Here is a 15,385-nt window from a genome sequence, read left to right as displayed (position 1 = left end):
CAATGCCCTCCCCTACCCCTAAGGATGCTAAATTTGCAGAAGTAGCTGGTTCTCATCAACATTATGTTGTCTGTACAACTGTTCATGTAGATATTCTGTAGAAAATCATACTCTGGGAGAAGGTCGCTAGAAGTAAATCTGGACAAGTCCGAAAGTAATGTGAAATTTTATTGCATTCAGATTTTGCACTTTAATACTAATCTTTTCGATACAGTGGTTTGTTGTGATTGGGGGATTTTTTAAAAGAAAGAATAATAAAGAGTAAAGAAAAAGAGAACAGTCAAACATCAAATATCACGCACAACAACCACCCAGCAAACAAGACAACCTGACAATTCCACAACATCAAACAGGAAAATATTGACCTTCTTTTTTTATCAGTTAATTTGTGTTTACATCATGCTGAAGCAAACACCCTCATTTTATGTTGCAACATTTGCATCATCAACTACCTTAACCACAGTCACAAAATAGAGACACACACCTACCTTGAATAGCACTTCATGATTGCTATCAAATCATTGTAAAAGTCACGAACACTGAAGGCACTTAAGAACTCCGACTTGAAGCATGTGGACATCGAACACAAATAAATATTCAAAGAGGGGCAGTTCAATTGTTTGGTTTTCAATAGGTTTCTTGAACAGGACCATTTCCTGCTTAAGGTCAATACAATTTGAAATCATGGGGATCGAGGCTGTGACATTATGAAGCATGATGCTGTGTTCAGACCCTGTCTCGTTATAAGGACCTCAGTGGGCTGCAGGGCATATTTCAATATGACATAGGCTTGATAGGGAGGTATGAGTCTTAATGGTTTGTTGTAACTTCTGGATGTCTATGAGATTTAAGATATTCACATCCTTGAGCTTAATTGTGAAAAAAACATCTATATATAGAGGATGTTAAATTTTTTATTGTTTTCAATGAGTCCATTTAGTAGATATGTATCATATCAGTGTCTACATAGATTGGTAGTGTTTTTTAAAACATTTTTTGTTCATAAAGTATGCAATTAGCCCTTGTCAGATTAACAGGTGGTGATCGTTGAGCTGTTCATCATAGGTTGCAATGTGTTATGATAGTTTGCCAGTCTGTCAGGTATCCTACTTATTTGGAAAATATTAAATTCATGTGAAGCTATATTTGAATCTAGACTGTATTTCTGTTTATAGAGGTTTGTTTCTACACAAATAAGACCGCTAACACCAAGTAAAACATCTTTTGATAGAAAATGTATACCGTATATAAGTTTATATATAAGTATATATCATGTAAACAAGCGTACTGCAAGACATCAGACTTTTTAATGTCCGAATAAATGAGATGAACTTATTTGCAAATGTCAGGATTTATGCAGTTCATATGCAACCACACGTGTTGCTGATTCCCATGCAATATACCAGATGTACAGTATTACATCATAATGTCTCATCAATCATCATCATCAGTCACCTGTCATATCAATGTCAAGGACATTTGAATATCAAGAACATTAAATTTGGCCTAAAGCACATTTGATTATGTATTCTGAAAATGATTATTGTTATGGGTTTGGGATATGTAAATGCACGAGTGCAAAAGCGAAACGGTTTTTATTATTATATTCATTTTTTTTAATGTAAGCAAACAGGTTTTGATATTATCAAAATGATTTTAATCAACAATTATAAAACAGATTTTAGAAGACAGTTGTAGAGAAGGGGATGCTAGTCACAGTGTCCGAAATAGAGAACAGTATCTGAGAAGCCCATCCTTAAGCAACATTCCATGAAAATACAAGGGACAAATACAAATTGACACTCAAATACAACTCTGTTGCTGAAAGCAACAAGCCAAAATCTTTTCCCATTGGATACATGTTATAATGAGGGAACTCCACACCAACGATCCCATCAACTGCCTGGGGCTGGGTAAGAGTTGTCTCCCCTTGACTCAGCTTACCACAGTTGAATGGAGAGAGAGAGAGGTTGTATTGATTGAGGTCTGTGTGATGATTTGCCCGCCACATCTGTGATTATTGATCCTGTTTGGGAGGAAGTGCATGTTGAACTGAGGTACATACACCCATGCTGCCGGTGGTGGAACTCGAAGCCGAGTCGCTGTCACCATCCGGAGAGCGATTTAATGGTTTTAGTAGTGATACAGCCAGTATGGACCATGTACTAGGTAAGTATTGATATTTCAAATACAACAGTTGCACCTGCACTTACAGCAGCATTCATAAACAGGCAACAGGAGGACTATATGTTATTATGCTAAGACGATGATTATGTTGAGAGTGGAATGTGTTCAGGTTTGACAAGGCTATAGTTGGATTGTTTGTATTGTTGTAATTAACACCTGTCAGTGCTTCATCAGTACATACACCAGAGGAGAAAATGTCGTTATTCAAAAAATTGGTGAACCGTACCATGAGCAGAGATCGTTTGGACTATCCTGACCTTCCACCTGTGATTGAACAAGACAAAAAGTCTGCAGGCATGTATATAATGTATATATCACTGATATCTTCATTACCTTATCTTACTGGTGCTGTAATCATATTGTGGAATATGTGAGGTTTTATGCTTAAGTTGCTAACAACTGTTATTGTTGTCGACACAATTTAGAAACAGGTGTGGGCATTTAGTGAGAAATTTATGGCATATACTGCTTTGTTGATGGAAGTGTACTGTGAATTTATGCCTGTTTTAAATATAAAATTGTATTGAAACAAGAAATAGTTCAAATAGTTGTTGACATGTTTCATTAACTTGAAAACATGTTACACAGGATTTTCTTGAAATATCGGTAGATGAAAATAAATTTACAACTTTCAAGATTTTTAAAGCTATGCATTGTATGTACTGCAATGAAAAGTTGTTTTCATGAGGAACCAATTCTTGGTGCTATTTGTATTATAAATCTCTCTCACTAGTTATGTTTATTCTTTTGTATTAACATGGCTGTCGTGAGCCAGGAAACCCCTCACTAAGTGTTTTGTACTGTTCTTGCAGTGGTTCTCCACTAACTAGATGCAGAACAGTAAATACATGTACACCAATATCCAGAATATGTCAGCGTGTTTTTGACAGCTGTCACTCCACACTATAGTATGTTCATTCAGCTGCAGAGAACACACTTTCAGTCTCAACGAACACATAAGAAATGTTGATCTCATTGATATTCAAAGGGAAGATTTTATGGGACATTCTGTCTTGATTTTTGACAGAATATTTGCAAAAATGAGTAATCGGGACATAAATTGTTGTTACTAAAAATAGCTGCATGATTAAATTTGAATTGATGGTATGAATGTGAAATGTATTGGATCATAACCATTGAATCATGTTGATAGCATGGGTGGAATAGTTTGCATAGATGCAGGATAAATACACTGTCAGTATTTAATATGACAATAGTTATTTTGGGGTGTGTTTGGATAAATGGTTTAATGCACTTGTTGGGGCTATCATTATGTTGGGATAGACTAGTGCAGTTAAACATGTTAAACAGGTCAGCTGATGCTAAGAAATGTGTCACCTTATGCGTAGACATTCTGAGAACCCGTTAAACACCATCAATAGCATGGTGAATAACAATTTGTAGCAAATACATTCATAGACATTGTCAGTACCTCTGGAACACCATCTGTAGCTGGGTGTATAACAATTTGTAGCAAATGCATTCAAAGACATTCTCAGTACCTCTGGAACACCATCTGTAGCTGGGTGTATAACAATTTGTAGCAAATACATCCACAGACATTGTCAGTACCTCTGGAACACCAACTGTACCTGGGTGTATAACAATTTGTAGCAAATACATTCATAGTCATTGTCAGTACCTCTGGAACACCATCTGTAGCTGGGTGTATAACAATTTGTAGCAAATACATCCACAGACATTGTCAGTACCTCTGGAACACCAACTGTAGCATGGTGTATAACAATTTGTAGCAAATACATCCATAGACATTGTCAGTACCTCTTGAACACCATCTGTAGCATGGTGTATAACAAATTGTAGCAAATACATTCAAAGACATTGTCAGTACCTCTGGAACACCAACTGTAGCTGGGTGTATAACAATTAGTAGCAAATACATTCATAGACATTGTCAGTACCTCTGGAACACCAACTGTAGCTGGGTGTATAACAATTAGTAGCAAATACATTCATAGACATTGTCAGTACCTCTGGAACACCAACTGTAGCTGGGTGTATAACAATTTGTAGCAAATACATTCATAGACATTGTCAGTACCTCTTGAACACCATCTGTAGCATGGTGTATAACAATTTGTGGCAAATACATTCATAGTCATTCTCAGTACCTCTGGATTACTGGGGCGGTCGGGTAGCCTACTTGTTAAAGCGTTCGCTCGTCACACCGAAGACCCGGGTTTGATTCCCAGCATGGGTACAATGTGTGAAGCCCATTTCTGGTGTCCCGCCGTGATATTGCTGGAATATTGCTAAAAACGGTGTAAAACCATACTCACTCACTCACTCACTCACTCTGGATTACCATCTATAGCGTGGTGTATAACAATTTGAGGAAAATGGATCCTTGACCCACCTTCAACAGATGTACTGCTACTAGAAGTTTTAGTTTGTTGTGCCAAGTTCCCTGGTTCACACCTGAGAGCCAGACTTACCATATTTGGTTATATAATCCTCCCCTTTTACCAGCTGAAAAACCCAGCAAAAGAATCTACACAGTTGGTTAAACCTTTCCATAAACCTTTATATTTGACCCACATTTTGGTCATTTCTTTTAGTTATTTAATGTTATGGTAAAATAACCAAGCGTAGGTTTATGTTTACAGGTTTGGGTTGGTGTCTTTTGGATAATCAAAATGTTTACATTCTAATTTAAACCTATTTCATTTGCATATGAAAACATTTACATTCAATTTAAAGTCACATTAATTTTTATTATGTAATGCACACCTTTTCCAAGGTAATTGTATATCTGTGATAACATTTGCTTTGAAATACAGGTTGAAAAATGTCAAGACAACAAGGGAAGTTTCTTGATCCGTACATGACCCTTGACGAGGGATTAGTTTAATGTGTGAAAATCTTTCAGTTTCCCTTAAGGTATTACTCAGATAGAGACAAAAACCATGTTGGAATGTTGTAAAAGATTAAAAAAAAGTGGATTATTTTTGGTTTGGGATCATTGGCTCACTGAAGCTGCGAGCACTAGTGAGAAAATAATGACAAGATGTTTGGAGCCTTTAGGGATGTAGAAGACAATGAGGGGGAAATGGGAGCAATTTGTCCCACCTGTGAAGGGGTCTGCTTCTCAGTAACGAGGGTATGTTTCAGTGGGTATGTGTCATGTTACCTGCAGGGAACAAGGGGCCCTTTGATCTTGTGTCAGGTGAACCAGTCGGAGTAATTTTAAAGTCACCCATGCATACGATTTTACTACCATTAGTATGATTTGTGATGTTGGGAGACGTTTGTAGCATGTTTGTATGTCAGTGTTGGACATGTGATTACAGACGTTAGTCACCATTTGAGAATATAGGGTTATAATATCCAAGGTATATTTTGTGTCCTGTGAATCCTGAATGCATTAGGCCTCTTAGATTTTTGAAACAGTGTATCAAATTATTAATTTTTTGTTACATTATATTATTGTTAAAGAGACATGTGTTTTCTGTAAACAGCGACAAAGCGATAATTGCATATTGATGATGATGATGATGATGATGATGATGATGATGATGATGATGATAACAATGTTGAGGATGACCATGACAGTGATGGTAATGATAATCACAACAACAGTAGCAATGTCAACGATGCGGTCTCTTATCGTCACATCATCAGGTCGACCTGATCAAACATGCAGTGTTGACCAGACAGTTAGGTTGTCCCAACCTGGTTCATTAGATAACTGTCCCTTCTACATGTTCTATCGTTACATTGCAATTAAAGTCCTCTATAAAATATGACACTCATTTTCATGAGGTTTACCACCTTTGACAAATGTTGTGTGTATATCTGAGCAGTGAGTTAGGTTTGATGATAGCAAGGGTCAAGAGCTCACATGTGTAAAACCCATCCTAAATCTCATCCGCCTCGATTATCTGGGTGTAAAATTGCTAGAAGCTAAGTAACACACGACACAGGCGTACCTCATACATCAGGGCATGGATTACTTCCCATGGTTTTAATGTGTAATACACTTTGATGAAAATGTTTGATACAGTATTGGAGCAAGCTGTTTATGCTATCAGCTATCTGGTAGTTAAGACATATATGTCACACATGTGAAGGCATTGCTGTATGAACTTGAAGCTGATAGTCTGTGTATATTATAGTTTAATGTAAGTAACTTGATGCAGAGGTTATAATTCAAGGAATATATGTCTGAGATTGAAGCCACAAATACATCAACATTGTCATGATCAGCAGAACACTGTAGAACTACTAGAAGACATTTTATTAAGACTTTATGGCATTATATTTCTCATCTTAGATTAAATATGTTGGAATATTGAGGTATCGCTACAGGTAGTGTACCCAGTTTTAGACTTGAATTTAGTAAAAGTATGTGTTGGAATGTAGAAGTATCGCTACGGTTGCTATTGGAATGTAGCCAGTATTAGACTTGAATTTAGTAAAATTTTGTGTTGGAATGTAGAAGTATCGCTACAGTTGCTATTGGAATGTAGCCAGTTTTAAACTTGAATTTCGTAAAAGTATGTGTTGGAATGTAGAAGTATCGCTACAGTTGCTATTGGAATGTAGCCAGTATTAGACTTGAATTTAGTAAAAGTATGTGTTGGAATGTAGAAGTATCGCTACAGTTGCTATTGGAATGTAGCCAGTTTTAAACTTGAATTTCGTAAAAGTATGTGTTGGAATGTAGAAGTATCGCTACAGTTGCTATTTGAATGTAGCCAGTATTAGACTTGAATTTAGTAAAAGAATGTGTTGGAATGTAGAAGTATCGCTACAGTTGCTATTGGAATGTAGCCAGTTTTAAACTTGAATTTCGTAAAAGTATGTGTTGGAATGTAGAAGTATCGCTACAGTTGCTATTTGAATGTAGCCAGTATTAGACTTGAATTTCGTAAAAGTACTGGGTATTTGTTTGAATGTAGAAGTATCGCTACAGTTGCTGTTGGAATGTAGCCAGTTTTAAACTTGATCTTTGTAAAAGTATGTGTTGGAATGTAGAAGTATTGCTACAGTTGCTATTTGAATGTAGCCAGTATTAGACTTGAATTTCGTAAAAGTACTGGGTATGTGTTGGAATGTAGCCAGTATTAGACTTGACTATAGTAAAGTACCAGCTCGCATGTTAATATATTGCTACAGCTGTAGTTGAGATGTAAGCATTATTGAATATGACTGTTAAGAATTTAATGCATATACCAAATATAAAATTTTGTAGCTGAAGTTAGGATAGTTTTAGACTTAAGTGTAGTATAATAGTTGACATACATTGATATTCCTCTATTAATACCAGCTGTAACATATTTTGCATAATGCAGTGCTATGTACGGTAATTAATCAATAAGTATTTGGCTTTGACGGACAGTTGCTCCTTTATAATGCACGTTTCAGGAACACACAAATCAATCAGACACTGATCGACCTTGACATTGGCAAATATCAATGTTTCAGGGGCTCTATTGCATAGCTACAACAATGATATGTTTAAAGCACTTAGGAAACATTTGTCACACACTAATATGAAATTGAATGGTGGTCTACAGTGAAATATATTTGTTGTGCTATCTTGTAAATATTATAGTGGTTGTCCTATATATACCCGGAGGAGGCATTGAAAAGACAGTTTCAGTATTTGCTGTTGAATCTTACCTTCTCTGTGTACCTTCGTTACTCTGTCAATATTCCAGGGGCGGTCGGATAGCCTAGTGGTTAAAGCGTTCGCTCGTCACCCCGAAGACCCGGGTTCGATTCCCGACATGGGTACAATGTGTGAATCCCATTTCTGGTGTCCCCCGCCGTGATATTGCTGGAATATTGCTAAAAGCGGCGTAAAACCATACTCACTCACTCACTGTCAATATTCCTGGGGGAATGTGATAAACTTAGAGTATATTTGACTGTTTTAATTAGCATAAATGTAATAATAAGTATCAAACGATATTTATTACATTTAGCAAGTTGTTAAAATATCACTTACAATGTAAAAATATCATTATTTCAATTGAGTTTACCTTAAATTTGGAACAATTGGACTTTTAAAAAACAACATCCTTTCTGCCTGAAACTTTCACATGTTATGATCTGGATTTTGATTGTATTTTTGTTGATTTAAATCAACACTGACAAAATTTCTGATTTTTTTGCCCCCTGATTGACTTGGTGGATTTAGAAATAATTTTTTTTATCTGACCTTATAAATAATTAATAAAAAGTTTCAGCCTTGAAACCTGCACTTTATAACAAACTGACATTTTGTGATGTATGAATATCAAGTTGCGGACATAACATCTCAAATTGTCAGTTGATAGGTAAGCTCTTGTAACCCAAGCAATAACTGACATTGTTCAGATAAGATTACAAGGCTCTCCATTTGGAGATAACCTGTGCCCGTGTGTGAACTCAAGTACCTTACTTGTCTGTATCTGTGCACTCGTACAATTGGTAGCGGACACAGTAGGGAGTGTACACTGATCTTTATACATGTTTGTACACTGATACAATAAGTAGCAAGCAGTGTGGGGAGTTTAGGGTGACATGTTGCTTTTGATTTAAAATCTGTTAATTTTGATTGGATATTACCCAACTTGAACGATGTCCATATCCCGTATCCCTCGAAGACATTATGATGATCATGATGGATTAGGTAAGAATCTATCACTTATGTTTATGCTTATTGCAGGGTTTGATTTCATGGGGTATCATATTGCTGACTGTGATTATCATTATCCTATGGATGTTGGGTTGTCCAGCTGAGCAGATATGTATTATCTGAGCTAGACAACTTAGAAATGTCTGTAGTATGGCATGGACATCATACAGTGTAGTTAATGTAAAATAAAATATGTCACACTTATCTTTCGCAAGCCATGGGATTCTCGTCATAATCCTAATGTTCCAAATTGAAAACTTCTTGGTTCGTAAGTTAAAATACTATTGCTTAAGACATTAAAAGGGGCATTATACTCATGGCACATACAATGTTAGTTTAAAAAGATTTAAAAAAAGCAGAATGAATTGGCATTGTCCTAAGATAGTCTGTAATAGGTGTCAAATCTCTTACTAATTAGGGTAGTCATGAACTCTTTCGATTTACAGGAATTATAGACACAGCAACTTGTCCGTTAGTCTGAGACTTGTAACAATCTTTACGGACTAGTTGATTTATCCCCAGATCCAGTTATTTTACATACATGTACATAAACAGGGATAAGAATCTTCAACGGATCCACGAATTTGCACGAATTTTAGTGACCACAAATTTGTTAAAATCTCCCTAAACACCCTCAAATTACAGACCATGCTCCATTGCAAAGAAGTTTCAGCTGACAAAAGAAAATATCCATTCTCATCCCTGCATAACCACTATATCAACTAGACTAGTTGGATATAGCCAATGGTGTCTACCCCTGATTCCCACACAGACAACCAGGGCTGTGCTGGAATGACCTGAAAGTACCCCTGATTCCCACACAGACAACCAGGGCTGTGCTGGAATGACCTTAAACCAGCTTGCTGGAACTCCCAATGCCGACTCCATTTAACATCTGTGTTAAAGAACCTTCAGGGTTGAATATTTATTAAAAAATTAATGGGGATAAAACACATGCAGCAGTTGATACCTGAACAGGTAAATTCAGTTACCTGTAATTACATGTACTAGCAAAATATCTGTCTGTCAATTTGTTTTTTGTCTGACTCTTTGAAAGGGGTTATAATGTAGGTCACAGCAATGGTAGATGGTAAATGTTAGCCTGAAGTGATGATGGGAGTAACCATGGGTACACAGGAACACCTGTTGGTGTACACAGCTTCCTTCTGTCAAATCTCCAGTCACAAGAGCCACGTCCATCACATGTTCAATGACTTGTAGTAGCCTGCCACTTGTTCAGGAGGATCAGTATGTTTCACTTTGGTCTGTCTCGAGGGTATTTGTTGAAATAGGGTTACTTTTCATGAATGGGTGCATGGTTACATACATTCTTGATGACGATCAGTCGAATAAGATAATGTCTATGAAATGATGCCAATCTGGGTCTAGTTGCACAAAGTGATCTTAGCGCTATGATTATCTTAAGCCTATGTTAGAGTATGAGAGTTATGGTTTATGTTAAGATCTCTTTGTGGAAGAGGGCCCTGGATGGAATCAAAAATGAAATTTGAGGGAATCAAATACTCATCACAAATCTGAAAATGCATAATGTTTATATCCTAATTTGAAGTGAATGATGCAATGATGCACAGCTCATGCTGATAAAGAAGTAACCATTATGTAGATTATTAAAGATGTGTAGTACGGTATTGTTAAATCTTTGTTACTCCAGTAGGGACATAGTAGGAAGGCAGCTATGCTTGTCGTAAGAGGTGACTAACGGGATCGGGTGGTCAGGCTCGCTGACTTGGTTGATGCATGGCATTGTATCCTTATCGCGTGGATCGATGCACATGATGTCAATCACTGGATTGTATGGTCCAGACTTGATTATTTACAGACCGCCGTCATATAGCTGGAATATTGCTGAGTGCGGAGTTAAACAACAAACGAAACATAGTCGGAAGAGCTGTGGGTAGATTTAGAGTTGGACCTGGCTGTCAGCAAAACCGGATCATGTGGGTTGTTGCTTGTGCTATCAACCACTGGTTTGGGTGGCCCAAATGTGATTATTTACAAACTGCTTTGTTTTAGCTAAAATATTTGTGACAAGCATGGAACACAATTTACCAGTGAGTGAGTGTTTTAACAACACTTTTGGGAATATTCAAACAATATGTCATGGCAGGGGAACCCAGAAATGGGCTTCACACATTGTACACATGTTGGGGATTGAACTTGGCTCTTCTGCGTGATGAGTGAACACTTTTACCACTAAGCTACCCCACTGCCCGAATTTTAGAAGCAAATAACCATAAATATGGCTGGACATTCCATGGAAACCTGTGTGTTGAGATGATTTTGATTGAGACCAACAGCCTAGAAACCAAGGCCCTAGAATAACAAGACTCCTCTCAATCTTGAAGATATCAATCTTCTACCCAGATTGATGATGTGGAAGTAAAACATTTGTCAATAGTACTTTTTTTTACAACTGGCAGTTGCCATGGTTACCGGGCCATGCCCAATATGTGTAGTTTCTATATATAGATGTGATACTTATCTGCCGACACAAGTGACAGTTTTCATTAAGAAATAGGTTTTAACCAACTACTGACATTGACTGAGAGAACAGGTGTTTTCACCAAATTATTCCCTTGCGCTGACCAAGATTTCTACTAGTATGTATATCTTGAAGATTGTATTCATGTGTCATTCTATTCTAATGCAGATTTCACAACATAATAGAATTCTTATGTCTGTTATTCTTGTGAATGAGGTTTGACTTTTCAACAATGTCTATTTATACCCTGCAGTGCTGAAGCACGAATGACTGGAGCCTGTGTCTGCATTAAAGTAAAGGATATTCTTCTTCTTCTTCTTCTCACTAAATTCAAAAGCTGGAGAGAACAGTGTTTTATAGCTAATGAGTTACAGAATTTGCAGAAAGTATTGCCAAATACATCACCACTGTAGGAATTTTTAATAAACTTCATTCAAACTATTTAGTTTTCCCCTTGAACAAATGACAATGTCTTCATAAAAACAGTTATACCAATATAAAGACAGTTATACCAACGTGTGATATAGAGAGCTGCCTTGTGATATGGAAATGTTTATATTGCCTGTGATATAAAGACTTTATACCGCCCTGTGATGTTAAGAACCGCCCTGTGATACAAAGATGTTTATACTGCCCTGTGATATCAAATGTTGATACCATCCCATGATTTTACGACGTTTATTCTGCACCGTTATTTAAAGCCAGTTATTCATCCTAAGAGATAGAAGCATGTTAAGCTTTTACTCATGTCAGCTTGACCAACATGCAGCCATGTTAACTCTAGCTTGTCATCCATGTTGACATCAAGGTAAATAGACACACAAAATGTTTACATCGAGGAGACGAGAAATATTCCATGTTTACTTTTAGATCGGAGCAAATCCTTCAAGAGGTTGTTGTCTTCCTTGTAACTTTGTGCCAGTAACAGATGCCTATTGTTCTTGGCGTTCAGCTACTTAACATGGGATTGGAGATGCAAATTTACATTTCACTTTACATGTGGTCGAAAAATGTGCACTGTCTAGTTCAAATTTTGAACAAGTGGAACTGTCGCGATTATTGGGTGAATCTTTAAACAGACGAGAGGTTGTCTTGTGAGATGTTTATCTAGCATGTTTGAATGCATATGGGAAGATAAATTACATTAAACGGAAGTTTACTTTATAATTTCAGAACAAATCTGGATCTATTTGGCCTCAAAATTTGAGTCATGTAACCAGCTAGCTAATGTATAATCTTCAGGATATTGAATAAACATGCTAATGAACTTTGAAGGCAAAATATGTAACAAGCACAGATTCACGCTTGTTTCCATAGTTAACCCTTCAGGCATCCTGTGACAACGCATCAACAGAGGCAGCGTCTGTTTCTTCTGTCTGGCGTTCATGTCAAGTTTATGTCTTGTAGTCTGAGTGCCTGAGTGCCGTTGTGACAAAAAGATGCTAACGCTTTTAGTGAGGCATCCGGTCATGATACGACTGTAAGATTAACATTAATAATTTATCATTGCTCCGATAAATGTATAACTATCAACAGTGAATTCATAAAGATATATTGTAATGTTCTGAACGTGCAGACTTACAGCAGCACTCATCATCATGTTCTGTACAAAATGTTGCACCTGATAAAAGGATATAGGTTCAGTAACAGGAAAACAGGCTACCACCTGACTTCAATTATGGCCAAGAATCAATTTCTTGAGAATGGGGTAATGTATAAATATCTATACCAAAGTGCTTGGTGGGACAACAAAAGGGAGATAACTCCACACAGCAGTGACTGCAAACAGATGTCAACATAAAGTATGTATCAGGTTCCAGCTTTGATCACACAAACACTGAAACATCAATAAAAGTAAATCTTAGCAAGAACTAAATGCTAAAATCATTTTTCCCTAAACTATTATACTTAAAAAAATCATCATCAATTCTTTAAAATGGGTTGTTCTCAACAAAAATGGAAATAGAGAGAATATTAATGGATGTCAACTTCTTTATTATGAGGAACGAAATATTTCAGAATATAAGCTTACTCCTTCATGCGCCTGATGAAGAAGTAGGAATATACTCCTAAACATGTTCCTCATAACATAGAAGTTGACATCTATAAATCCTCTCTTATGTGTATCACTTCTAAATGCCAGTCCTCGACTTAAAAATAGAAATATTGAATCTAGTGATTTATATTATATGTTTTCATACCAAATAAATCCCAACAACAATATTACATGCACAAATATTTTAGATGACAGCTGCTTGTGTATATCATAAACAACAATTTCTAACACCATGTGACACAATATTTGGAATTTGTTCCCTTAAATTTATGTTCAGATGAAATTCATCCTTGCATCCAGCTATTACTGTATACAGAAATATGACACATGGCCAACAAACACCATTGGCACGTTTCACAAAGCAATCTTAGCACTTAGTCTATGTTAAAATAAGATGTTGGTGGCATTAAGATTTCTTTGTGAGAAACTGAGGCCCAGGTCGTCAGTGTAAGTCTACTTTCATTGTGATATGGAAACCTGGACTTTGCAGTTTTCCACCACAGGACCATTTAGCTGTATTCATCACATATGTTCTAAAGGTGTGAAACAGCTGTCATGCATTGTATAGCACACTCTGTTCATGTGGTTGTGCTCTGGGGATAGGGGGACAGCCCTGGGGGCGGGGACATGCATTGTTGTAGTATTGTGATACCAGCCACACTTCAGATGTAGCTACATTGACTCTAAACTTACAGGTTGTGGGGAACATGGCAAGGCCATGTTGTGCTTGAAGACAATAACTCAACAGGGTTTCTTTCAAAGCTAAAGGGGAGGTAATTCAGGATTAGAATGTTCTCCCTTTTCATGAGTCCAGTGATCTGCTGCAACGTTGCCTTCTACCTAATGGTAAAGTGGTAATCCAAAAGAAATGACACAGTCTTTCCTGAAGATTTGTGGACTTGTGTTAGTTTCGAACACTGAGGTTGGGTAGATGAGTGGTATGACAATTGCTGCCACAGTAAAGGGTTTTATTCCCCCAATATGTATAAAAGTACAGTGTGTGAACCTTGTTCTTGGGGTTTCCTATGTGGTACATGTATTGTGAAATATAATTTGTTGCTGAAAACTGCATTAATCCATAATCAATACCTGCATCCTTTGGAAAATGTTGAGTCATGTATACAAGTTATATTGTCAGGGCACCATGACATGTGAAACTTCAGCCTGCTATAATCGTTAAGTCAAATACTGCATGACATAATCACTGACGGCTATTCAAATGTGGAGCACATTATCATAGTAAATAGTTTGGTTGGTGATTGGTCATAGTGGAACGGCTTTCTATAAACTTATTGTGAGGGAAAAAGTTGTGAAATTAATGTGTGACAATTTGAAAGTGTGTATTTTTATTTGTGCATGTTGTGAGTGGTGACAGCTGATACGGTGACACTGTGTTCCTGTGAAAGATAAAGCCTGTTGAGCTATGCTACAGAACAATGTTACGCTATGCATCTCAACAGATCCATCTGCCAGTTAGGAAACCATCACTGTGTCTGTCAATTCATTTATGTCCCTAAACTATGTGAGTGAATTAGGTTTAACCCCAGTTCAACGTGATACTATTTAATTAATAAGACCATGTCAACTTGGACCATTGTGAGTGGGTGGGTGGATGAGTGAGTGAGTGAGTGAGTGAGTGAGTGAGTGAGTGAGTGAGCGGGTGGGTGGGTGGGTGGGTGGTTGAGTCTGTGAGTCTGCGGGTGGTTGAGTCTGTGAGTGAGTAGGTGGGTGGTTGAGTCTGTGGGTCTGCGGATGGTTGAGTCTGTGAGTGAGTAGGTGGGTGGTTGAGTCTGTGGGTCTGCGGATGGTTGAGTCTGTGAGTGAGTAGGTGGGTGGTTGAGTCTGTGAGACTGCGGATGGTTGAGTCTGCGGGTGAGTAGGTGGGTGGTTGAGTCTATGAGTCTGCGGGAGGTTGAGTCTGCGGGTGAGTAGGTGGGTGGTTGAGTCTGTGGGTCTGCGGGAGGTTGAGTCTGCGGTCGAGTAGGCGGGTGGT

General features: G+C 37.4%; 1 protein-coding gene across 9 annotated transcripts in view; it reads left to right on the top strand.

Moving 5' to 3' along the window:
* Positions 1-15,385, top strand: part of LOC124146687 (echinoderm microtubule-associated protein-like 2) — an 89,920-nt gene that overhangs the window by 13,037 nt on the left and 61,498 nt on the right. For 5 of the 9 annotated variants that reach the window (XM_046517106.2, XM_046517109.2, XM_046517108.2 and 2 more), the window contains exon 1: positions 1,957-2,169. The exons of 1 other annotated variant lie outside the window; for it this stretch is intronic. In XM_046517106.2, coding sequence (XP_046373062.2) covers positions 2,070-2,169 — 100 coding nt within the window. In that variant the 5' untranslated portion in view covers positions 1,957-2,069. Of the gene's footprint in view, positions 1-1,956; positions 2,170-8,676; positions 8,828-15,385 lie in introns of those variants that run through there. 3 more of the 9 variants (XM_048403713.1, XM_046517113.2, XM_046517110.2) reach the window with 2 other exon arrangements.

The sequence above is a fragment of the Haliotis rufescens genome, unplaced genomic scaffold (genome assembly GCF_023055435.1).
Source record: "Haliotis rufescens isolate VD_foot unplaced genomic scaffold, xgHalRufe1.0.p SCAF_3, whole genome shotgun sequence".
NCBI lineage: Eukaryota > Metazoa > Mollusca > Gastropoda > Lepetellida > Haliotidae > Haliotis > Haliotis rufescens.
Note: the sequence above shows the minus strand (reverse complement) of the source record. Positions and strands in the feature narration are given on the sequence as shown.